Source organism: Lynx canadensis, chromosome A3 (genome assembly GCF_007474595.2).
Source record: "Lynx canadensis isolate LIC74 chromosome A3, mLynCan4.pri.v2, whole genome shotgun sequence".
Lineage (NCBI taxonomy): Eukaryota > Metazoa > Chordata > Mammalia > Carnivora > Felidae > Lynx > Lynx canadensis.
The window spans coordinates 84,995,389-85,022,750 of record NC_044305.1 but is presented as its reverse complement, the minus strand read 5'-3'; the positions used below and the strand labels follow the sequence as shown (position 1 = coordinate 85,022,750).

General features: G+C 38.2%; 1 protein-coding gene across 1 annotated transcript; it reads left to right on the top strand.

The window, feature by feature from the left end:
* Nucleotides 1-67: 67 nt before the first annotated feature.
* WDR92 (WD repeat domain 92) lies at nt 68-25,292 on the top strand. Its single transcript, XM_030310726.1, has 8 exons — nt 68-368; nt 9,356-9,456; nt 12,497-12,627; nt 15,233-15,334; nt 17,472-17,587; nt 18,531-18,665; nt 20,988-21,085; nt 24,390-25,292. Exons 1-8 carry the CDS (start codon nt 186-188, stop codon nt 24,595-24,597), a joined length of 1,074 nt encoding a protein of 357 aa, XP_030166586.1. The 5' UTR covers nt 68-185; the 3' UTR covers nt 24,598-25,292.
* Nucleotides 25,293-27,362: the final 2,070 nt, after the last annotated feature.

Sequence of the window (27,362 nt, the reverse complement as noted above, 5' to 3'; positions counted from 1 at the left end):
TCTTGCTTCACTTCAGTGGCGCATCGGGCATTATCCGAGACAACTAAATCCAACTCTCCTTGGTTTTGGGGGCTACTACGGCAAGCGGGAGGGCGAAAAGCGTTAATGTTTGGAGTCTGGTTTCCCGGTTTGTGTTTTGTCAGGGTCTGGGTGTACTGGTTGGGCGGGGGGAAGTTGGCTGGACCATGTCGGCCTTCGAGAAACCTCAGATCATCTCCCATATTCAGAAGGGCCTCAACTACACGGTGTTTGACTGTAAGTGGGTGCCCTGCAGCGCCAAATTTGTGACCATGGGCAACTTCGCACGGGGCACCGGCGTCATTCAACTGTATGAGATCCAGCACGGGGACCTAAAGCTGCTTCGGGAGGTGGGTGCCAAGCGGGACTGCCCAGTTCCAGGATCTGGGACTACCGTTGGTGAGGGGTCGAGTGCGGATCTGGGGTTGGGGGGAGTCTGCATTTCTTTTTGCCCAAGCCTCCGGCCAGAGTCCCCCAAAAGCACAGCTCGAGCTGCGCGGAACCAACGAAGATGATCGCAGATTGAGGAATACTTCCGACGTAAAATGCTTTGGTTCGAGTCCTGAATTCTCGGCTGGCCAGTTCATCCGCGCCCTGCTGGCCCCTTCCTGCAGTCACCCTCGCGGTCCAGAGCGGGGTCCCTGGGAAGTGACATTAAGATTTCGTATCTAAATTCGAGGCCCTTCTAGGCAGTGCGCAGTTGTTTGTGGAGTCTTTTTAATAGGCCCTGTTAGTAAAATGCTTTTTCTTATAAGCAGAGACAAAGCTGGTACCGTGATGCCTGCATTATAATTGGAGGAGACAGCCGAACCATTTATTCTTCAGCGAGTATCAATTGATTGTCTGATATTCCCCGGCATGTGAATGACAATGACCCTGGTTTCACGGAGTTTATTTTCTAGTGGGAGAGAGAATCAGTTAAATGATCAAACAGACGATGCATAAATACAAGCAGATGAATTCTCTAACATAAAGGAACACGGTTCTATGAGAGTAAAAACAGATTTGGGAGAGTAGATGCTAACTAGGCCAAACTAGGAATAGAGGAGGTTTCCAGAGGAAACAGGGTATGCGGAACCTGAGCGATGGGAGTGGTAAGCAGGGACCAAACTTTGCAAGGTCTTTAAGTTGTTTAAAGGATTTACGCTTTTTTAAATGGGACATCTCTGAAGGACTTTTAACTGGATGTGGCAAGAGCAAGTTTACAAGTTTTGTGAAGATCATTAGTGAAAGAATTCGAGAATAATGATGGTAACTAATATTCTTGTACTTGTTTACAGTTTTAAAAATGCATTGATCTCAGGTGATCAGTCATAATCAAGTATTAGGGTTGTAATAGACTACAGGGAAGGTTGAGAGCTCCAGGGATTAAAAACTATGGAGAGAATCTGCATGGGGAAGATTGGCTTTAAACTGGTAGATAAAGGTTGGGGTGCCTGGGTGTCCCAGTACAATGAGAGTTGGACTTTGGCTCAGGTCATGATCTCAGGGTTCCTGAGTTGGGCTAGCTGCTGTCAGCACAGAGCCCGCCTGGGATCCTCTGTCCCCCTCTCTGCTTCTCCATGCTCTCTCTCAAAAACAAACCAAAACATTAAAAAAAACAAAACAAAACTGTGGTAGATAAAGAATGAATACAATTTGGATAGGCAAGCTTGGATTAGAAGGTATATAAGATCGATCCCATCTCACTTTAAATTTCAATGAGTGCCAGTTTTCTTGTTCAGTTTGTCTCTTCTTTTTTAGTTTACTTATTTTGAGAGAGAGCAGGGAAGAGAGAGAAAATCCCAGGTAGGTTTGGCACTGTTAGCAAAGAGCTCACAGATTGTGAGATCATGACCTGAGCTGAAATCAAGAGTCAGACACTTGAGCCACCCAGGCACCTCAGTTTGTCTTTTCTAGCCAGGTACTCAGAGTTCCTACACATGACTTATCCTTTTCTACCTTGCCTTGCTTATGTTGTTCGCCACTTAGCCCTCAGGCACCTGTTGCTATTTTAGGGTCCAGTTCAGCTTATTTGATTTAGGAAATCCCTTCCTGATCCCCACACAAAGTAAACTCTTTACATTGCATTATGCTGGTTCTTATCTGCTCCAGAAATAATGTAATTCTGTCTAATCTCTAATTAGATTGTAAACTCCTGGAGAGTAAGGACAGTGTCTTTTCATCACTGTGGTTTGTAAAGTTCAACCACTCAATAAATTACTTGTTAAAAGGATGAGTGAATGTATAGTCTGTAAAAGGATGTAACTTGGAAAATTTAAATATCAGTTTATTGATCATTAATCAACTGGGGTCAGGGTTTGAACAAATGGAAACACTGGAATAGCAGACAAAAGCAGGTGAAGTATTAGGAACAAATACCAAATACCATCAAATTTAACCAGAGAACATTTACAGACTGTGACTTTTTAAAATAAGGTATAATTTGTATCACTTAGGAACACACTTGTTCCACAGAGTGAAATAATGCCCTTTGTCTCTGTTGACAACCTATTTCAGGATACCATGCTAAAGAAGGACCAGAGGTACTTGAAGAATGAGTCCCTTCTAAAAAGCCTCTTGTCTAGAGAAAGGATAAAACAAATGCAAAAACACATTTAAGAACTTAGATTGTGTTTGGCTGTTATGGTGCAGTGGAAAAGAATACAGGTTAAATATAGGCTCAATGGGTCTCAACTCTTACTGTGCATCAGGATCAGCTGAGTATGTTCTGTTGCTGTTGTCATAGACTGTGTGTGTGCGCGTGTGTGTGTTTTTTAAAACATTCATGCCTTGGTCCCACCTTAAGAAATTCTGATGGAGTGCGACTCTTCATTTAGAGTAGAGTGAGGCCTAGATATCAGTATTTTTTAAACTTCAACCAGGTGATTCTAACAAGTACCAGTGTTGACTACCATGGGGCTAGATGAATTTCTGAAATACTTGATTCTTCAATGTGGAACCACCTCAAGTTATGTGTTCCAAAGCCCATGTATCCAAGGTAAAAATGTGAAGGAAGCAAACAGGTCTTTGTTAATGTTTGCCTTATCTTGTTACTAAGGATAGCTAGGGAATGAGGGCCTTCATGTATAGTTGAGCAGTTTGCTACACCACACAAGGGGTTGCAGGGTTCAAGTGGAAACTGAAATCTGTCTCTTTCTCATCAAACTTTATGAATGTGAGACTTCCTCAGCCTATAAAGGACAACTTTCCTCTAATTGGCACAGAGGACTGGGGCGGCCCTGAAAACTGGAATCATAGTTGTGGATGTTTATACTTTAAAATTTAGTAAGTTAATAAAGTTCTGCTTTTTTAGCCCCTGTGCCACTGAGTTCACTGCTTGTTACCATGTGGTTCACTAACTCTTTTAATGTTAATTAAAGTAGTGCTAGGATGTGGAGGAGGAAATACTGACAAGCTGTACTAGACCCACCCACAGATGGAACAAAAATAGCTCTCATGGGACTTATCCATCATGGGCTTCCTTAATCATGTTAACTTATTGTAGCAAAGAGAACCAACAGCTAAGTCATGGTCATTTTCAGGGTCCTACAGCAAAAGTTATTAATATAAACCAATTTTCTTTTTGGAATAAATTTTGCAAAATAAATCTTTTTAGCTGTGTTTTTTTTTGTTTTTTGTTTTTTGTTTTTCCCTAGCAAGGAAAATTTAAGTAACCAGTGGATTTTTTTTAAACCCTTGTTTCCCAAAGGTAAAATACTTAACAGAAGCAGGGAAGGAACCTTTTTATGAACTATAAGAAATTAGCTTCACTCCATTGCCCCTTCTTAATTTAGCTATTATGATGTCCGTGAATATCTTAGAAAGAGAAAACACCCTTGCTTCTATAAGTCCATTTGCCAGCAGAGCTCAGCCCTTCTTGGCCAACTGCAGTCCTCACTGCCATGCAAATAATAAAATGTTTATACATTTGAGGTTTTTTAAAAATGTTTTTATATTTTGAGTTGAATTTTATTCTTGCACAACAGACTGCTAGTATCTATAAATCTGTATTTCTTTAGTATAAGGAAGAAAGAGAACATGAGGGAGGCATAGATAACTATATATCTTGTAAAGATATGAATGAAGGTAGGAGTGAGAGGACACAAATCTGAAAGTAGGTTCAGTTTGTGACAATACCATTTACTCACCCAGTCCTTTTCAAGGTTGGAACATTTTTGGTACTTCTAATCACTCTCTGGTTTATGGAATCGGGGCTACATAATAAACTTAATTGATTTACATGTAGGTCTGGGGGCAGCCACAATTAGTATAAAGAACTTGGAATCTTCTTCGCTGTATGGACCTTGAGCAAGTCTTAGTCCTCTAAACCTGTTTCCTCATCTGGAAAGGGGTGTTGCAAACACTTAGCTTGCAGTTGTGTGAGGAAGGAAAGTGATGGCCTAGACTAGAAGAACATCTAGAACAGTATCTGATAGATGTGCTCAATATATGGATGCTGTTTTCATTATTGAGTATAAATGACACCAAAAACTATGGTGTGTCATGTGAAAACACGGTGGGAGAAATGGGATCGTGGACTCCCAATGGTTTTTCTCCAGCACTAGGAATGAGAGGCTAATAGATGTTAATTTATATTTTTATTCAACAAATGTTGAGCACTTTAAGGTGTTTAACAGATGCTACAGGGCCCCATTTTCATGGTACTCATTCTAGAAAGGACAGAGATCATTGAATAAATAAAATAATTTTATTGGTAAGTGCAATAAAGGAGATTAAACAGGGGGGGGTGATAGTGATTTGGGGGTTCCACTTCAGATTGGAGGTGCAGGGAAAGCCTCTCAGAGGAGGTGACATTTAATCTGAAATCTGAATTTGGAGAAGACAGACATGATGTGAGGGAGGAGCAGTTCAGACAGTGGAAATAGTAAATGCAAATGTCCTGAGGTAGAAATGACTTTGTTGTGTCTGAGGAGCAAAAAGGAAGTTGCAGATGTGGCTGGAGTGTAGTAGAAAGGAGAGAAGCAGGAAATGAGGTCAGAGGAATCAAGGCAAGATTTCAGAGAGCTTAGTACATTTGTCTACCACAGGCCTTGGTACCACTCCTGTGAGTCTTTGCCTCTAAATGTAGATGCAGTTTATTTCATTCCATTATATTTCAATAAAGACTGACTTGCAGGGGCACATGGGTAGCTCCATTGGTTGGGCTTCTGACTTTGGCTCAGGTCATGATCTTGCAGTTCGTGAGTTTGAGCCCCGCGTCGGGCTCTGGGCTGACAGCTCAGGGCCTGGAGCCTGCTTCTTGCTTCTGTGTCTCCCTTTCTCTTTCTGCCTCTCCCTGGCTTGTGCTCGGTGTCTCTCCCTCTCTCTCTCTCTCTCTCTCTCTCTCTCTCTCTCTCAGAAATAAATAACAACAGTTAAAAAAAAAAAGACTGACTTTTAGAATTTGTGCAATGACAAATGTGGAAATACCTAGTATGGGATCTATTGTAATAGAGTGGCTCTCAGTTTGGTTTCTTTCCTTTTAAGGTAGAGATTCTCAGATGTGTTCAGGTGCCAGAGTGTCTGGACATTGTGGTGCTGTTTTTGGAACTCCATGAAATACTCGAGTAGTTTGTTCCAATTCCGTACAAAGAAGGGGTTTTCTAGTGGAAAAATCAGACTATATTATACATATTGTGATCTTTATATCACAAGAAGCAACCATACATAAACTTTAATCTTCATTTCCAGGTTTTCTTATTGGCGTTCATTTGCTAATATTTTCTAACAGACAAGGTAAACAAAATATTGAAGAAAACTTAAGTTTGAGAAAATCATATCCATTAGCTTTTTTTTTTTAATTTTTAACGTTTATTTTTGAGAGAGAGAGAGACAGAGCATGAGTGGGGGAGGGGCAGAGAAAGAGGGAGACACAGAATTGAAGCAGGCTCCAGGCTCTGCGCTGTCTACCCAGAGCCCAGTGTGGGGCTTGAACCCACAAACCATGACATCATGACCTGAGCCAAAGTCTGACGCTTAACTGAGCCATCCAGGTGCCCCTGTCTATTAGCTTTTTAAAGGTTCTGTGTGTGTAAATTTATGTTGGTGCTGGAAGATTAGTGTGTTCTAGGAGCATGGTCTGAGAATCTTTGTTCCAAAGGCTTAAAAGGTGAAAGTTAGATGAAGAAATACCATAGGGAGGAAATTTTTTGCTTCCTAGTTTTTTATTACCAGCAGTAAAATCCTCGAAGAACCATGTGCTCACTGTAGGGACTGAAAAGTAGAGGTTAGCTTTTATGGTATAACTCTTCTGTGGCTTAGGAAGAAGAGAAACCCTATGAAAGGCTCCAAGTGATAGTGGAATTGTGAGAAGCAGAGTGCTTTAGGTGGTAAAAGAGGAGAAAATGGGAGACAAGTCTTCCCAGGTCCCTGAGAAGAATTTTCCTGGAGAGTTCTATCAATACATGATGCAACCTCCCCACAGCTCCTAACCCACGAGTCCCTGGAGCCATATTCTTGTCCATGAGGCCTACCAGCTGCTTACCCAAGAGGCCCATCTTCACCCTCTGCCTCAGACCGGGGGAGCCATGACCAGTGACTTCTTGCTTGGGGCATCCAGGCCAGTGTAACATAAGTGGAGGAAGGAGTGGGTGTCTATTTCATCAGTTGGCATACGTTGGAACTCTGAATTACTTTAACCATAGAAATTGTGTCCTAACAGTGATTAAGTGCTGTGCCACTAGTGATATTTCAGTTACTTTTATTTGGGGGAAGTGGACGGTGGGGAGCACAAAAGTGATCTGGAGTTGGAAACCGCTTTGTTAAGTTGCCAAATTTTTGATTCTTCGTGTTGCTGCATTATAACTTTTTTTTTTAGTAAAATTGGAAAAAATAATTGAAATAAGTGAATATCAGGTTTCTGAGTAACTATCTGGTACCACAAATGCATTAAAAAAATTATTCTTGTAATTTTGTGTTCCTCATCAATACGGTCTTTTACAACCATGTTATTACAGATGACTGCTTTTGTTTACTGGGCAGTTTCCACGGAGGCTGTGAATGCTTTCTTGTAGACCTGGCTACATAGTAACTGCTCATTTCTCCAGATCCCAAACAGTGTGAAAGCTTAACAAGCTGGGAGTTTCCAAAGCCGTGTACCATATAATAATATCTTTTGAATCATGAGAGAAAAGTTCAGTTTAGTTTGTATTAAGTGGATTTTTTTTTTCTTTGAAAACTGCTCTATGGAAGTGCCTAGCCAAACATTTAAAGTGGCAGGGAAATTATTTTTTTAATTCTATGAAACAGGCCAAACCTACTAGGAGGGATGAGATTGGCCCAGGAACTGAAAAGTTTCAAGAAGAAATCCCCTGGAAACTGGAGAACTCTGGAGGGAAAAAAGTGTATGCAGAATACTGTTATGTCAAAAAAAAAAAAAAAAAAGTCAAAGGAAAATATAAGGGCCTTCTTATATTAAATTAAACCTATGTGTTTAATTTAGTGTAAACGTGTAGAAAAAGATCTAGAATGATGGGGATTACTACTGGGGAGCATCAAAGGGAGACTCACTTTTTTCCCTTCAGTTTTTTGTTTCGTTTGAATTTTTGTAGGGAACATGTATTACTCTTGTACACATTAAGAATAGGGGCGCCTAGGTGGCTCAGTCTGTTGAGCCTCTGACTTTGGCTCAGGTCATGATCTCGCAGTTCGTGAGTTTGAGCCTCTTATCTGGCTCGTTGCTGTTAGTCTGTCAGCAAGGAGCCTGCTTCTGATCCTCTGTCCCCCTCTCTCTGCCCCTCACCTGCTTGTGCTCTCTCCAAAATAAATACTTAAAAAAAAAAATAAAAATCTGGGGTTCTTGGGTGGCTCAGTCGGTTGAGCATCAGACTCTTGATTTCGGTTCAGGTCATGATCCCATTGTGGGATCAAGCCTTGCATTGGGCTCCACTCCATACCCAGCATGGAGCCTGCTTGGGATCTCTCTCCCTCTCCCCCTCTCTCCCTCTGCCCCTCTCTCCGCTCACATGCTCTCTCTCTCTCAAAAAAAAAAAAAAAAAAAGAATAAAAATCTTAAAGTTTATAACAGACTAAGACAATAGGTTTACCCCGTTGAGGCCAAGTAAATGGAGGTGATATTATAGGGCTAGAGTATGGAGTGGGGTAGGCATCAAGCCTCATCAGATTCCGTATTGCCCAGAGTTCACAGGGGCCAAGGCAGCAGCTGACTCCAGGAAAATCAGGGCAGGTGGGGTTAGGGTGGGTGGGGGTGACAGAGTAAAAGGAGATTAGTGGATGACCCTCACAAGTGTGGGAGTAGCTAAGAGTAGCATGTATATGTGGGAGGAGTCAAATAGGAACTGATATTTTGGTTGTAAACTCCTTCTTGAGGGCATGGCCAATCGCATTCATGTTTGTATCCTAGTCTGTTCAGTTCATTGACTTTATTTAGTAGGAACTCAATAAAAATGTTGGAATGCATAACTTGGGCAAAAGTGTAAAGTTGTGTCCTTCAAGCTCTTTGCCTATGACAGGAGGGTATTGTATGATATCATTTCTTTTTTTTTTTTTAATGTTTATTTATTTTTGAGAGAGAGAGAAAGGATCCCAAGCAGGCTCCTTGTTGTCAGCGTAGAGCCAGACATGGGGTTTGATCCCACCAACAGTGAGAGCATGACCTGAGCCAAATCAAGAGTTGGCCCCTTTACTGACTGAGCCAACCTTCGGCGCCCCTGTATGATATCATTTCTTAGGATCCTTTTGATAATATGGTCTAGACTTGATTTCCTTAAGCCATGTACCTTAACTAGTGCATTGGTATGTGGTTGTTTTACTAATGGGATTATATGCAATACTTGGAACAGAGCTTTTTAAAGAAACTTCAAAATATTGGCTAATCCATAGCAATAGCAGTGCCTTTGGCACTCACACATCTACAAATCTGTGTGCATTGACAAGGTCCCAGAGAGAATAGTGACATAAACACTCTCAGTTTATAGGGTTCTGCAGGGAAAACTATAAGAGACACATGAACATTTTTGTTCCTGTAGCCATCTGGAAAGAATAACATCTTCATTATGTTCTTATTCCTACTGAGGATCTTAGAGAAGAATACCACATGAAATGTTGAAATGTTCATATTTGCAAACCAATGGAGATGGTGCACTTGTCAGCATTTGAATGTCTCATTAGTGAGATGAGAGCAAAGGCAAAATTAAAACTCATTCTTTTTGACAGTTACACACTTTTAAACTACAGAAAAGTGATGAAAGGAAAAGCATAATTTTGAACAGAAAATTTTTTCATTGCTTTTTATATTATGTGCCTTATTTAAGGCCCATAGTAGAGCCATAAATATCATGAATTATAAATAGCTGCTTACATAAATAATGTATCCTCTTTCCTTCCCTCTGTCAAGATTGAAAAGGCCAAACCCATTAAGTGTGGAACATTTGGTGCAACATCTTTACAGCAGAGATATTTAGCTACTGGAGATTTTGCTGGAAACCTTCATATATGGTAAGATTATTTAGTCAATATTAAGACGCAAGATAGGCAGTTTCCTTGATAGTCTTGTTACTCTTCCTCTGAAAGGGAGGTTTCTTATTTTAAAATGTTCCTTGTTCAATTTTAACTATTTATAAAAATGTAAGAATTGTCCTTTAATATATATTTCTAGATTTCATATTCAAAATCCATTTAAAAATACTGTTTTTCTTTAGCTAGTTTGAATAATGTTACCAATATTTATTTCCACACATGCTGTTTGGTGCTAGCATTTAATCCCCTGTATTTGTACATAAAGGGCTATTCCCCACACATGTAAAACATGGAAAACTTAAGATACTGTTTATATTTCAGTGAGACATTTGGCATTATAGAATGATACACTGAGTTTTTCTTTGTTTGAATTTTTTAATGTAGAATTCCCAATTCATTAAAAAAATTCTGCACATCTAAGCACAACTTTTTAGGAATACATCTATTGAGCAAATCAATGTAAACCTGTTGCAAATGAACAAGACCGTAATTATGCCAAATGCTTATAATTTTCATGTTCTACCTTTAGTTATTTCCTACTTAGATTGCATGAACTGAAATTCCTCAATTACTTTTCAAGAATATGTCTTATTTTTACTGTTTAAAGTACATAGTAATGTTCTAGAAAGAAACTATCTTCTCTACTTCATGTTTTCTAAGGTGACCTTTCTTGATTCTCACTTAGAATCTGTTGCTTTCTTATTAAATTACTGACATGAATCATAAAATAGAATGAAGCTATTTTAATTCCCCTTGCTTTAACTGCTTAATAATTAAGTTAGCATTTATTAGAATGCATCAGTTCTTACATATACTTTCAGAGAACTTGGGAGAAACCAGTCTGAATGTTCTTTTTAAAAATAACATATTTCAGCATAAGACTAAGCAACAAATATAACTATTGACTGTCTCCCTAATAGAGTTTCCTAGCATAGTCACAGGTATTACTGACTTATTTTCATTGTTAAGTCTTATAATTTTGTGTTGTAAAAAGCAGTATTTTAAAGTCAAACAGTAAAGCAATTCTTTGAAGTGGAATCTCAGTCCTGTTTAGTCCTGATTCTTTCACAATGATGCTACAAAAATAAACATGGTCTCCTAGGTTGAGCTATCTGAAATTTTAATTAGGGAGATTTTACTAATAAATCTTGGCCTAGTAATAAGTTGGGATTACATTTCGTGAATAGCTACTTTCATTTTTTTTTTTAAGTATAAGTTATCAAAAACTGACTTGTTAAAGAGAAATGTGGATAGAAGCTCCAGGAGAAAAGAGGGAGGCAGGAGAAGGGGTGTATTAACATAACTTACTTGAGCCATTCATCACCCTGCCATCTTGGGTAGACTCAGACACCCACAGTAGTGGGTGCTTTCCTGCATTCCTTTCTCTTAACTAACCTGGATTTAGACAAGCTTCAGCCAGTTCGACTGTAGATTTGCTGTGCCCAGCATGATGGTACACTGAAAAATACGTAACTAGATGAAAATAGTAAGGAATTTAGTGAGAAAATAATACATTATAAAGGAAGAAACATATACAAAGTAAACACTACTCATATTTTATCCTTCCAAAAGATCTCAAGATCGGACTACCAAGGCCTACTTTGGAAACATTCTAAATCACTTTGAATTTACTCTATGTTTAAAGTAGTGATTATCAGACTTCAGTGGACCAAAGAGTCAGCAGATTTGGGGCTGTTTATCCATTACATCTGTGGAGGAGCCCAGGAATCTGTATTTGTTAGTAAGCTCACCTGGTAAGTCATGTGCAGAGGTCCTAGATAGATCATCTCTGAGAATCACTGAGTGTGGTCAGGACTTTGAGTTCCAAGTTGAATGATGGCAGTGCTCATTAAGGGCTCAAAAGAAGCTAAAGTGGAGAGAAAATATTGGAAGTAAATGTATAAATTACCTTCATAGCAAAACCCTTATTTTTTTTTTAAGTTTATTTATTTTTTTTATTTTTTATTTTTTCAATATATAAAGTTTATTGTCAAATTGGTTTCCATACAACACCCAGTGCTCATCCCAAAAGGAGGAGATGCCCTCCTCAATACCCATCACCCACCCCCCCCTCCCTCCCACCCCCCATCAACCCTCAGTTTGTTCTCAGTTTTTAGGAGTCTCTTATGCTTTGGCTCTCTCCCACTCTAACCTCTTTTTTTTTTCCTTCCCCTCCCCCATGGGTTTCTGTTAAGTTTCTCAGGATCCACCTAAGAGTGAAAACATATGATATCTGTCTTTCTCTGTATGGCTTATTTCACTTAGCATAACACTCTCCAGTTCCATCCATGTTGCTACAAAGGGCCATATTTCATTCTTTCTCATTGCCACGTAGTACTCCATTGTGTATATAAACCACAATTTCTTTATCCATTCATCAGTTGATGGACATTTAGGCTCTTTCCATAATTTGGCTATTGTTGAGAGTGCTGCTATAAACATTGGGGTACAAGTGCCCCTATGCATCAGTACTCCTGTATTCCTTGGGTAAATTCCTAGCAGTGCTATTGCTGGGTCATAGGGTAGGTCTATTTTTAATTTTTTGAGGAACCTCCACACTGTTTTCCAGAGTGGCTGCACCAATTTGCATTCCCACCAACAGTGCAAGAGGGTTCCCGTTTCTCCACATCCTCTCCAGCATCTATAGTCTCCTGATTTGTTCATTTTGGCCACTCTCACTGGCGTGAGGTGATATCTGAGTGTGGTTTTGATTTGTATTTCCCTGATGAGGAGCGACGTTGAGCATCTTTTCACGTGCCTTTATGGCAATCCGGATGTCTTCTTTAGAGAAGTGTCTATTCATGTTTTCTGCTCATTTCTTCACTGGGTTATTTGTTTTTTGGGTATGGAGTTTGGTGAGCTCTTTATAGATTTTGGATACTAGCCCTTTGTCCGATATGTCAGCAAAACCCTTATTTTAAAACAAAAATCTAAATATGGTATGCATTCTTAAATTTCATTAGTGGACTAAATGTTTAGAACATGTGGAGTAACTAAGAAGCTGTGTTCTGTTGTCTAGGAATTTGGAAGCTCCAGAGATCCCAGTATATTCTGTAAAGGGCCATAAAGAAATTATAAATGCCATAGATGGTGTAGGCGGACTGGGAATTGGGGAAGGTGCACCTGAAATCGTGACTGGCAGCCGAGATGGTAAGTTAAAGTATTCTGTGTATTTAAATTTTTTTTTTCTTTAGGTAAGTCTCTGTGCAACAATATGCCCTCTCTATATGGAAATCCTCTTCAGAGGCCTTGACGTCCTAAATCTAACAGTGTTTTTTAATGGGCAAGTTTAATTGCATATCCCTCAGTTGCTTCAGACTTTTGAAGTATTTTGAGATAGAGGCATAGCACTTACTATTTTAGTTTTGAGCAAGTTCAGCTACTAACAACCATAGTTTCCTATGAACCTTGAAAGATTTAAAATTGCTTTACAGGTTTTTGAGGCAGCTCAAAAACAATATAAGGTGGGCAGCAACTTTTCATTTTCTTTTTTTAAAAAGCAGAATTGGTACTTGTGAAAATTGTCATATTGACAGTTAGTTGAACATCGAAGTTCTGTGATCCTTCTACTGAGCATCGTAGAATGATCCAAGGGCACCAACTCTGCTTTCCTGCCCTGTGGTGACTAGCAAGGGACAGGTCTGTTGGTGTTCAAAGCTGTTCTGAATGACTGTAATGGAGTCAGAATTTTTGTTGCTTCACGATGGGTACATAAAAATTTGGTGTCTTAGTGGGTTTGGCTGCTCGAGACCATGAGGAAATTACTTTAAAAGAAAAGAGATGTATTTTTCTAGTAGTTACTCAACAGTGTCTGGGTTTTAGAAATCAATTATCCGGGGTGCCTGGGTGGTTCAGTCGGTTAAGCATCTGACTTTGGCTCAGGTCATGATCTCACAGTTCGAAGGTATGAGTCCTGCATCAGGCTCTGTGCTGACAGCTCATAACCTGGAGCCTGCTTGGGATCTGTGTCTCCCTCTCTCTCTGCCCCTCCCCCACTCGCTCTCTCTCAAAAATTAATAAAATGTTAAAAAAATTAAAATCAATTATTCTTTTTAATCATAAAAGCAATATGGAATATATAAGGAAAAGTAGCATTCAATCTACCACAGTAACATAACCATTAGATTTGTTTTCCTTTCCAATCTTACATACAATTTTGTGTAGTTGTTTAGATATGATTTTTATCTTTTTTATGTTTTGTCATATGCAAATGTTGCTGTCTCCATAATTACCATTTAATGACTGTAATATTCCATTCTATGTATATATCACAGTGTCCTTAACCATGTCTTTGTTAATAAGCACTCACTTTGCTTTAAATTATTGTTTTGGGAGAGTGACTTTAAAATAATGAAGGAATGAGTATCATCATGTATCTAACTTTTTTAGAATAAACGTGTTTTATGATTTTTTAAATTTATTGTCAGACTTGCCAAAGTATTCATGTACATTCTCAGCTACAGTCGATGAGGTAGATTTCGAGTCTGTCCTACCAGCACTGATTTTCTTTTTTCCCCCCTAATTTTAGATTAAAAAAAAATTATTTAATGTTTATTTTTGAGAAAGAGACAGAGCACAAGTGGGGTAGGGGCAGAGAGAGAGGGAGACACAGAATCTGAAGCAGGCTACAGGCTCTGAGCACTCAGCACAGAGCCCAATGTGGGGCTGGAACTCATGAACCGTGAGATCATGACCTGGGCCAAAGTTGGACGCCCAACCGACTGAGCCATCCAGATGCCCCTCCTTAATTTTATAAGTAAAAATGGTCCTGCATTCCCACTTGTGTTAACTTCTTTCTATATTTGTTTACTAGTTAGTTTTGCTTTGTGAATTGTCTGTTCATGTTCCTTGCTCATTTAACTATTGCAAATTTCATATGAATCTTAACGATTTGTATGAACCCTCTACAGTAATATAATAATCTCTTGTTACATTTGTGAGAATTTTTTTTCTCCTTAAAGTAGCCTTTTTAATGACTGACTTTATTTTATCCTTAGACACAAATCTAGTGGGATATCTCCCCTTTTCCTGAGTTTAATTCCCTTTTAAAGATTTTTTGCCTTTTTCCTGTTCTCTCTCAAGTACTTACTTGCCTTTCAGCCATTTTATTAAATGCATTTGTATTTCTCCTAGGCAGTGATGAGTTTAGTTAGTAGTCCTGCAATTTTCAGTAAAATGAGGGGGTTGAAATTCAATTGAGAAGAAATATGTGCTAATTTTATTTAATATTTCCCTCATCTCTATTGCCACAGGGAAATTAAGTTTAATTGTATGTGAGATAGTGTTCTAAAACCCTATATAAGAAATCATAAATGTAAAAATCAGAGTTTATTCATCTGTATAAGAAAAATGCCAATGATTATAGGGTAGTATGGAAAAAAATAAAAATTAAGATGACACTGATATTAGTCTAAGTAAATAGTACGTTAGTTTTAGGCTCAAAGAAAGTAAGACCTGATCTGAATTACATAACATTTGTGTTTGCCTTGTCGGTCAGACCTTATTGATAACTTCGGAATAGTTGTTGGCTCTTCTGTGTATCTATTAACTTGGAAATCAAGTCAGACAGTAACATATGGGTTATATCTCTGATATTAAATACAACTTGCCCATTTAGAAGTCAGAAATATGTGAAAAATTTTCAGGTTTTTTAGTATCTGTAATACCGCCATGTACGTAGGAAGTCATAGGAAGAGAATGCAGAAATGTCCTCAATCACTGTTGAATTTTGCCAACTCACTTGTATTCACAACAGGAACTGTGAAGGTGTGGGACCCAAGGCAAAAAGATGATCCTGTTGCCAATATGGAACCTGTACAAGGAGAAAACAAAAGAGACTGTTGGACTGTGGCATTTGGTAAATTCTTGAAGAATTCTTGCATTTGATGTATCAGATGGTAAAAAAGCACAGTGGTTCAAGATAGTCTCTTTACAGTCTGTTTTTTGGATTATTCTGATAGTTTACTGAGGCAAATAGAGATGGTGGTTAATGTCAGCCACTGGCGCCTAGGTTTGAATCCTCACTTTTTTATTTCTTGCCTGAGTGAGGTGGGCAATTTAGCAATCTTCTCTGTTCCTTAGTTTCTTCATTTATGAAGTGAAACTAGTAATAGAATTTACCAAATAGTTTTATGAGGATTCAATGAAGTAGTACAAATACAGTGCTCAGAATTGTGCTTAAATTATTAAGTGCTCAAAAATATTTGCTACTATTACATACTTGGGTCTAACGAGACAATGTGGACCTAGTTTAGAGTCAAGTGCCATTAGTGGAACTAAGCAGAGTCTGAAACACAAGTGCTGACCTAAAAAAATCTTACATTATACTCTACACAGAGGATGTTTATTTTCTAGAACATAGTTATGCCATTACAGAATTATTTGTTAATAATTTGATAACAGTGTTCCTCTGTTACTATACTTAAAGTGAATATTGATTTTGTAGACTAATTGATATTCCTTAGTATCTCTTACTGGGAACGAAAATGAAAATAATTTTTGCTACTACAGGATATGGGTCATACTTTGTTTGAAATTTGAAATTCTTTCTCCTTTTTCATTGTATAATACTATATAGATAACAGACATTAATAGTGGGATTTAACAGTATATGTGAACTGTTTAAGTTCTATATATTATTTTAAAATTGCACTATTATTTAATCAGAGGAAAGTTTTAGATTTCCAAATTAAAAACTAAGTTATCGTATGGGAATTACTATGTGTTTGTATATAATGAGCAAGAATATGTAAACTTAACACATGTACGCTTTGGGGAGAAATTTCAGGATTTGTATTTAGAATCATCATCTAAAATTTGATGTGATAATTAAAAAGTAATTATCTGTGGGCCATTAAAGCCTTTCATCTTTGACCTAAGGGACATAAGTACAATTTAAAATCGGGGACATTAAGTTTGAAAAATAATCCATTGATTTGACCATTTTATGAATGTCATAGTACTGTACTGTGGGCATGCAAAGTGAGAGAGATTCATATACTACCTTCCAGAAGCTTATAGTTCAGTAAAGAGGGTGTAATATCTACACTAATTATAGTACCGGGTAAGAGTGAGAAAAGGTCACAAGAAGTATGGATGAATATAGAAGGAATCTTCAAGTGAGAAATGGCTGTGGAGGAAGAGCATTTTGACCTCAGACCAAGTATACATAGGATATCAACCACTGAAATTGGGAGGAAGTGTCAAGCATAAGGAATAGCCTGAAAAGTGTCAAAGTAAGTATGTTAAATGAAATAGTGGTAGAAGTAGCCTTAAATGTGGCTCAGGGCCACAGTGTTGAGAAGTGTTGAGATGGTGTGGAGGTAGTGGCAAACCTCTGAAGGTTTTTGCAAGGATGAGATGTGACTAAAGCTTTAGGAAAATCACATTGGTGTGTGTACTGGGGAGAGATGAGTGCCAGAGGTACTCCAGAAAACATCCTGGATCCAAGCAGGATGAATTAAACTACAGATTATAAATTTACTTCAGGGGCCACCATCCATACAAATGTTTAACAGTGTATTACAATGTATTTCAGATTTCCTTGCAAAGATAACACCAGACACCATTTTGCAAACTAAATGGTTTTAAAGTAGTTTCTATTTGCATTCAAATATAGTTACTACCAAGAAAGCAATAGAAGCATAGCTGTATTTATTCTACCAACCCCTGCTATGTTTGAACTGTAATTGACCTGTTAGTCTGCAGATATAATAGAGAAAGACCATTTGCTTTCAACTTAGACTCCAATAAACATTTTCACTCACCCCTTCAATATAGAATCTCAGCAAATGAGCTTTAAAAAAAAAAAAAAAAGCAAAATTAGATAACCAACTTAATAATCTTGATGTCCTATCAGGTTTGGCAAAATGAGATTCTGCCTAGTGTGATTTTGTATAAGGTATATGTATAAGGTATAAGGTTCTATAACATTATTTTAGCAGCCTTCAAATTAGTGTTTATAAAGATACACAATGTTGTGTCTTGATTTCCAGGCAATGCTTATAATCAAGAGGAGCGTGTTGTTTGTGCTGGCTATGACAATGGGGATATCAAACTGTTTGATCTCAGAAATATGTCATTGCGGTGGGAGACGAACATAAAAAATGGGGTAATGTACCTTTGGGTTCTTATAGTTTGTCTGAGCATGTTTTTGTCCACCTCCAAACTACTTCAAAAGGATAGCACCTCTAATAACTCATCTCAGTACAGCCCCTCTGCCAATGGTTTTTAACCTTTTTGAGCTGTGGAGCCCTTTGAGAATTTAATGAAAATCATGGATCCTTTCTTCAGAAAGTGAACACACACTCAGATGTGGTATGACAACTCCTGGTGAGTCACCAGCTCCTGTGTCCTATTTGTGGACCCCTGTGGGCTATGCGCAGTGTGATATTAAAATGAGCTAGGCTAGAGGCCTTTTTTCCTGCTAATATTAGAATAGTAACAGCCTCCACAAGTTCTTTCAGATTTTTGGGTCCTGAGTTGTACACCTTTAGTGAAGAATGTGGTTCCTTCCTGTTTTCTAAAATCAGCTTTGACTGGACTGTATAAAATAATTATGTAACAACAGGGGCACCTGGGTGGCTCAGGCAGTAAAGTGTCCAACTTCAGCTCAGGTCATGATCTCGCAGCCTGTGAGTTCGAGCCCCATGTCGGGCTCTGTGCTGACAGCTCAGAGCCTGGAGTCTGCTTCAGATTCTGTGTCTCCCTCTCTCTCTGCCTCTCCCCCACTCATGTTCTGTGTGTGTGTGTCTCTCTCTCTCAAAAATAAATAAACATTAAAAAAATAATAATTATGTAATAACAGTAAAAAATTATATGGCTTTACAAAATAATCTACCAGACAGGGGAACTCAGGATGGTTTTGTTGATCCTATAAACCAAAAAGAAATTTTTTCATTTAAAGGTATTTGATGTATTGGTTCTCAAAAGATAAAATGATTATTTAAATCCTTTCACATGAGCTGATAATTTTAAAGTTGTTTTACTTAGTTTAAAAGAACCTCCTGAATAATAATCATTAGACCATCAATAATAAATATTTTCTATTACAGGTATGTAGCTTGGAGTTTGACAGAAAAGACATAAGTATGAATAAATTGGTAGCTACATCACTGGAAGGAAAGTTTCATGTTTTTGATATGAGAACACAGCATCCAACCAAAGGTTTTGCCTCTGTTTCAGAAAAGGTAAATATGGCGGAAATGTCTTTCTATGAAGAGGAATGTTCATAGCTTGTTTTAGACTAATAAATAGAATTAGTCATCAAGGTTCTTTCCAGGTCTTTATATGAAGGGAGCTATTTTTAATATATTCTTGTGGGAACTTGACAGGTTTTTCTGTGCAGAGTACTTCCCCAAAGTTTATCAGTTTTAGATTTCTTGACTATAATAAAGGCTTCAGTTGGCTAAGAATCTTATTTTGTAGTTTAGGAGCAATCAAAAGAAAACTAGCTGATGTTGAGAATTGGATCAACAAAACCTAGCGTAGTGTTTTCTAATAAATATATAGTATTTGTACTAATATCTAATTATATACTTTTCAGAACATATCAACATATATACATTTATGTCATTTCATCACATCTTATTTCATATTCTGGTTTGCTACATTAAGTGAAATTATTTCAAGCATTAACCCTTGTACATAGTAGGTTCAAAAAAATTATTCAGTCAGTCATCCACACATACATACATACTTTACCTTGTCCCAAAGAGTATTTGAGGTAGCTTAGAAGGAAACATGGTATTATCACATCAAAAATAGATGAAGAGAAGGCTGAGCACAGGAAAAATACTGGTTAAAAAAAAGAAAAAAAAAAAGATGGTGATGCCTGGAGTAAGGGGATTGCATAAATTCCTGCTGCAACACCCTGTCATTTGCCAGAGATGGATTGGGAATGTGACTCTGACCTTCCTTGAATGTAAAAGTAAAGATCAGTTACAGATTTGTAGTTTCCACAAGATTAAAATATGTAAATTGCTCAAGAAATAAAAATTGACTCTCTTGTTCCCTCTCCCTCCATTGTGGATTCAGTAGTACTTCTCAAACCTTCCCATTTTGTCTTTTTTTTTTGTTATTGCTGCTAATTATTATTATTATTGCATATAAATTACTGTCGCTGCCTGATGAACTAAATTCTTAAGGTAGCTATAAGTTGCAGTATTGTTTTGCCTTTGTTATTTCAGAATATATTAAGTATCAACAACATAAAGCACTTTATTAAATTGTCCCTTATACAATTGTAACATGGTTCTCATCTGCCCATTATAAAGTGTCTTCTTCAAAAGTTTTTGTTATATTTATTTAATCAAGTAATTGCTAAATCTGTCAAACAAATGAGGCCACTGTATTTTAAGAGGTCATGGCCCCTCTTTTTGTGTTTTTACAATTTCCAGAAGAAAAAGAGAAGTTTAAACTATGAAACAAAGTAGGTTTTAACAGCCTGGACCCACTCACTTGAGGACTGTCACACACTTAAAGGGTATATTTTGAGATATGTGTTTTTAATCTGCTAATGGTAATCCCCTTACATGACTATTAAGTCAAATGCCTAATCACTAATCACTCCCTAAAATATAGTGTCTAAGAATGACTTAGATCAAGTTAGTTGGTCTCACTGCTCCTGCAAAGCAGAAATCTTTCCTCCCTCTTTCTCTCTTCCACTCTACCCCCTTGTCTCTCCCTCTCCCTAGGTCTGCCCCTCACCCTCGCTTCCTTTCTCTCTGTCTGTCTTTCAAATTCCTGGCAGTGAATATTACACCATTAACACTGATTTACTAGCTGTTGTTGAGGTGCTAACAAGCTGTTAACCTTCCAGTTGCCATTTTTGTCTTTTAGTTTAATATGACTGAATAAAGATCCTGGCTTATTATAACCTTAAAACCCCATCTATAAGTCCCTGTGGTCCTTATTTTGAAGAATAGATAAGTCAAATGGTACAAATTAAAGAGAAGCCTCTTGGAACTTTAAGTTAAAATTCATTCTGTATATGGGAACTCTCTGAAGTTCCCACTCAGTTTTCTGGAAACCTGAAACTGCTCTAAAAAATAAAGGCTGTTTTTTGTTTTTTGTTTTTTTTTGTTGTTGTTGTTGTTGTTAGTTTTTAAATCAGTCTATCCTTTTTTTCCCTTAGGATGAAGTATGTTTTTGTACTTTGAGTTTTTCTTCTCCCTCAGAGTGAGCTAGGGATATTTACATGTGTAAAATCTATGTATATGGTACTATATACCTAAATGGACTTTTAATCTGATAACATCTTTTTTTTTTTGATCCAATAGAACATTGTTTGTAAAGCCACAAAGAAAAATGATGCTTTTATTACTTATGATGAACTCTATAAATTTCTGTAGCCCTTATGAAGAGATGTGCCAGAAATACTTGAATTACTTCTATAATGGTTGTTGAAATTATAGTGGTAAAAATTCTTTTTTACAGTATTTCTCTTCTCGGACAATCTTTATCATATAAACAAACATAAAAACTAGTTATGTGCCTCTCATCCTGTTTAGGCCCATAAATCAACTGTGTGGCAAGTCCGACACCTGCCACAGAACAGAGAGCTCTTTCTGACTGCTGGAGGCGCCGGCAGCCTTCACCTCTGGAAGTAGTAAGTCTCTGCTGATGCTCATGGCTCCTTGTTAAGTTACTGGTGGGTGGAAAGTAGGATTAGATTGAACTTGGTTGTCCTTCTTCCTCCTTTGACTTAGTTCATTTCGATAATGATTTTAAATTAAAGGGTGTTATTTTGTCTGCTTTTTCAAATTAATGTCATTATTTTACACTTATAAGTATTAACCTTCTTTTGGCACACTAAGTATATTTGTCATTTTGGTTGTGTCTTCCATCTATCGGGGTAACTTAGGAATAGTTCTTTTCATAGCTTAAAATCATGGCTTTGGCTAGGTTTTATTGTTGTCGGTTTTTGTTTTTGTTTTGCTTTGGATGTGAAAAATTTGACCAAACGCTTTTGTGAAGTGTTACTTACTGTCTGGTCATTAGAACACCACCTCTAGAGAATAAGAAGTGGGTTAGAATTCTTAATTGTAGATCCTGATCACTCACTTGACCAAGTTCAGTTACCGTTGTTGTGAAAGAATCCAAACAGCACTGAGGTGACGGATGGGTCTCCAGGAAAAGCCCCATCACGGAGTTTGCTTTCTGTGTGCTGGAGGCAGTGTGAGTTACAGCCTTGGCTGTGCTCTGAGTCCCTGGTGCCCTAACGTGGCACATACTAGGTCAGCTGCTCATTTATAGGGCCTGATGAAAACTGAGACTTAATGGTATTTCTTTCTCCATCACTCAAGGGGGAAAAAAACCACTAACACAAGCCCATAAATGAAAGATATTTCCAAAATAAAGTTTGATTCATGATATAAGAAGAAAACCACCATCTTCAGTATGGCTAGGACTTTCACACCTACAAAATACTTCTCGGGGCGCCTGGGTGGCGCAGTCGGTTAAGCGTCCGACTTCAGCCAGGTCACGATCTCGCGGTCCGTGAGTTCGAGCCCCGCGTCGGGCTCTGGGCTGATGGCTCAGAGCCTGGAGCCTGTTTCCGATTCTGTGTCTCCCTCTCTCTCTGCCCCTCCCCCGTTCATGCTCTGTCTCTCTCTGTTCCAAAAATAAATAAACGTTGGAAAAAAAAAAAATTAAAAAAAAAAATACTTCTCTATTTATTAGCTTCTTTTAGAAGGCAGCAGGGGAGCTGAGAAACAAAGCCACAGTTGGAAAGTGTTCAAGTATTTAGGGATCTGGCCAAGAAAAATGCTTGAGATCAAGACTGTACAGGTCCTGTGAGTAACAAGCAGAGGAAAAGCTTTATGAGTTGTGGGAGAATGCCCAGTAGACAGACCATTTGGTAACTCGTCTTCTCCTTGTACCTTGCCCATTGTCCTTACCCGATTCTCCCAAACCAGGCCATGCTCCCCATTAGTCTCTGCCGATTGGATTGTGCAGCAGCACATCACTATTCTGCCTGTGACCAAACTATTTAGGCTGCTTCCTTGACGAACTAGTTCCAGTTTTCTCTGTAATCCACATACGGAGTTGTAGTTCTGTGTGATGTGCAAACCACGTTTGCAGCTAGAATTTTTGACGATAGTGTAAAGTGGAGTCTTGTATACAGTTGAAATTTGAAGCTAATCTCAGGGTGCCTGGTTGGCTCAGTCGGTTAAGCATCCAACTCTTGATTTTAGCTCAGGTCATGACCTCACGGTTCGTAGGATTGAGCCCTGTGTCGGGCTCTGCACTGACAGTGTGGAGCCTGCTTGGGATTTTCTCTCTCTCTCTCTCTCTCTGTCTGTCTCTGCCCCTCCACTCAATTAATAAATAAACATTAAAAAAAAAAAAGAAACTTGAAGCTTATCTCAGTATGAACTTTAATCCTTACCATAACAGGTATCTAGTCTAATCTTCAAATTGGTTTGGAGCTTTGCTGTCAAGTATTACACCAGCAAAAGAGATTTGGTTTAAGTAAAATGATATTTAGCTCTATTTCCATTTGCCAGTCTCCTTTGGTAGTAATGCACTTAAATTATAAATATTTATTGAGCACCAGAGAGTTCCTAGAGGAACTCACCTAGTTAATTCAGAAATTGTTTTTTGAATGAATGAACCCCAACATGCTGATTTTTGTGTGTGTGTGTATATTCAAAACACACAAACATACATTCTTAAAACTTTAATAGACAATATAGAGGGTTTAAAAAATCTTTATGTTGTTTTAAATACTAAATATGTATTTATGTTATGTTTTAAATACTAAATAAGCTAAGAGACCTGAAAAAAAATTCTGTAATTTTTTCATCATCTGAATATCTTATTCCTCTTAATCAAAAGAAGTTGTATGGTCCAAGAAGAAGAAAGAATAGTAGGTTATCTGCCTATCACTTCTATTTCTTCTCTGCTTTTGAGTTGCTTTGTACCTTTGAAACTCTTAGCCTTTATTAGCACTTAAGAAGAAATGAAGGTAGTATCACAGTCGATACCTAACAGGCTTTAAAGGCTTTCAGAGGCAGATTGTCCCTGTATTTCACTAGGAGCTCATCTCTGCTGTAGGGAGGGATGTTTCTTTTTACCCTCTCAAATCCAGACCAACTAGTATTTACAGTTGTTAACCTTCAGCTCTACTTATTTTATAAATTGATATTTTCAGCTGAAAGAAAACAAATATTCTTAGAATTGCTTTTTTTTTTTTTTTCCTTGGAGCAATGATATTCTAGGGTCTAAAATACCTGAGCAGCACATTCCCATGGAAACGGTACACAGAAGGTGTGCATTGGGTCTGTGTCATGGGGCTCGAGGGTTAGAAACAGTGTCTGTTCTTCATTCTGGAAGTATGTAGGTGAGGTTTTGCAAGTGTTACTCACAGCCTTTGCTTTTGCACCTTTTCTGCCTATGGTGTCCTGCAAGCCGAATCTAGAGAAGAACTGCAATAAAAGATTGTGAGGAACACAAGTGAATTTCATAAAGAATGCTAGATCAATCTAAGACTTTTATTATGAAAAGAAAATACAGACTTATGCTGAACAGAGATGATATTTAAAAGTTTTTAGGAGAGGGGTGCCTGGGTGGCTTAGTCGGCTGAGTGTCTGACACTTGATTTTGGCTCAGGTCATGATCTCATGGTCGTGGGAGTGAGCCCCTCATTGGGCTCCACGCTGAGCATGGAGCCTACTTGAGAGCAAGCACTGTCTCCTCTCTCAGAAAAAAACATTTTTTTAGTAGAACCAATCCCCTTTAAAGCTGTTGAGGTTGAAATAGTGTCTCTTTGTATAAAACTCAACATTAGAAAGATTATTTGTTCCAGTAATCAACTGAGAAGTAAAAATAGAGTCACGGATTATATGTATATGAACACAATGTGGAGAATATTAAGATTTCTCTCCTTACCACTCTGGTCTTGTTCTCAGCGAATACCCTATTCAGCGGTCAAAGAAAGATTCTGAGGGAGTAGAGATGGGAGTTGCCGGCTCCGTCAGCCTTCTGCAGAATGTCACCTTGTCTACCCAGCCCATTTCCAGTTTGGACTGGAGTCCAGATAAAAGGGGTCTCTGCGTCTGTAGTTCATTTGATCAAATGGTAAGAGTACTGATTGTTACAAAACTCCATAAAATTTGATCTAAAGACTTTGGACTTGAAACCTTCCAGAAGAACACTCATAGTATTTAGAATGTGCCCTGGAATCCTCTGACCTTCACTGAACAAAGTTGGATTTGACTGAGAAAACAGGCCCCAGACGCAAACATCCAGACTAGCCCGTCTCTGGGTGGGAAATGCCGAGAGGTGTGTTCCAGCAACCTGACTGGACACCGGTTTGCGGTTTGTTAGCGCATGGGGCACCGCTGTCTCCAGGGCCAGCTCTGTTCATCTCCCCTCTGTTTCTAAGAAAAAGTTGATACTTGTCTATATTCAAACATATTTTTAATTTGTTCTTCATCACCAGAGTTATAATATTTTACCATAACACCTAGTTTAAAATTGTTTGTTTTGGTAAAACTACTGTGAATTAACCTTCATAAATATACTTTGAGAGATTTCAGTGTCAGTAAGTTTCTGGAAAGAATAGTACTTTATAAAATACCAAAATGTCATGGTCAGACTAGATTTGGGTAACGGTTTTTAGCTGTATAACTCATAAAATGAAATATTATTTACAATGACCTCTTTTTACTTCAGAAATAAGAGTAAAATTAGACTTTTGCTTATTGAGTGGTAAGTGATGTTGAGATGTATAAGATTGTGGGGTTTTCTAGCCTTATTTTTTGTCACATCTTTTTATATATTTTATGAATAAATTTGTTTTTTGAAATCTATGGAAGCTCTGATTCTGATAATTTAACAGTAGTAATAAAGCTGACACCAACACTTCTTTGCTGTATAAATGCTTAATAAGTACCTCTTAATTTACTTTGTTTCCTTAGTGTTCACTAGATCTTTTGATAAAGCTCAGAGGTATTCACTTTATCACTCTTTCATTAAGCCCGCCCTCCCTCACTCTTCTACTCAAGAGTCAGAGCCACCTGAAGCATTTGTAATACGTAAGCTTCCTGTGATCTCATGGGTTCTTGGAAAGTTGCTAGTTCAGAATATTAACCTCTTAAAAAAACCAACAAGATGTTTTATGCTGTGGACAGAATTATGGAAGTAAAAATTAAATTGAACTTTAGGGGTGCCTGGGTGGTTCAGTCATTTGAGCGTCTGACTTTGGCTCAGTCATGATGTCACGGTTTGTGGGTTCCAGCCCCACATCAGGCTCTGTGCTGACAGATTGGATCCTGGAGCCTGCTTCAGATTCTGTGTCCCTCTCTCTCTTTCTCTCTGCCTTTCCCCCGTGCATGCTCTGTCTCTCTCAAAAATAAATAAACATGAAAAGAATTCAATTGAACTTTAAAAAAGCCTATACCTGCTGGATTTTGGTTTTGTTTTTTCAATTTTCAAGGAAAAATAAAAAATTTGTGAAATTCTTTCTCAGAAAACTTGTTTGATGGTATAATTAGAGAGGTTTAAGTCAAGGATAGTAAATACTTCTATCATTAAATCTAAGATGTCATTGATGGTAAGATGATCTGCCACAGAGAAAGGAAAATGCTGCCAGTGAAACCAATGCACACTTCTTATCACTTAGCATTTCTTTAATATTCCTTGAATGGTCTTTTAAACTTAGATCATCCTTATAAAGGAAAATATATACAAAATAAATTTGGTATGGTATGCCTCAGATTTCTGCCTATTCAGAGTCTGAGCCTTCTACATCACCTTTCCATGTTTCCCTTACGGTATTGTCCTTTGTACCACAAAAAATGTTGGTGAGGCAGGATTTCTTTAAAACATGGTCTTTAATTAATTGTCACTTACTCTACAAATTTGGTGTACACATGCCAGCTGTGACAACTGTCATCATGATTGCTGCCAGCTTACCAGGATCTAGCAGGATCGTTCAGTTATCTATTGCTGTGTAACAAATCACTGGGAAACTTACTATCTGTGCTCCGTGCAGCCTCAGTCAGGCAGCCAGACTTAGGGCTGGAGGATCTGTTTCCAATGTAGCCTTCATATGGCCTGCAAGTTGTCAGCTGGGACCTCAGCCAGGCCTGAGAACCAGGGGCCTGTCCACATGGCATGTGCTTCTTCAGAGCAATAGTGGCTGGGTTCCAAGGATGAGCATCTGAAAAGAGGAGGCCAGGTAGAAGCAATATCATTTTTAAATAGCTTAGCTTCATAATTCATTTAGTGTCACTTTTGCCACATGATATTAGTTGAGGCAGTCACAAAGTCCCCCCCCACAAACCCCCTGTTCAAGGAGAGAAGATATAAATTCTACTTCTTGATGGGGGCTTGGCTAGGTTCTGGACGAGCCTGTGAGACTTAAAATATTGTGTCCAGTTTTGGAAAATACAATCTGGCTTGGTGATACAAGATGCATCTCAATTTCAAGATGTAAAAAAGGAGGGAGAGGAGTGATGGGCTTGTTAAAATTGATGAAATTTGTTAGTTGGAATGCAAGTCCTCTATCCCACTCAACTGCTTACACCCCTCCCTGCCCCTAATTTATTGCAGCCATTATTAATCAATCATGGTACTCATTTTCTCTGAGCCTCACAAGCTTTATTACACAACTAGGAGCTACTACCAACTGTTGGTGATCCCCTGTGGAGTCCAGCTAGTCTCCTGGACCAGGCATTACCTCAGTGTGGACCCCCTCAGTCCTTGGGTCTAGTTTTTGGTATCCCACACAACGATGGGGGTCTCCTGCATGAGACCATCCGTATAAACCAAACATGCAAAAACAAAATGGCACTTCATTTGTATACCATGAGAAGTGAGCCTCTTAGCTACCACAATGCTTAGGTTTGCCAGTAGGTGCACCTTCTGTCAACTTACCT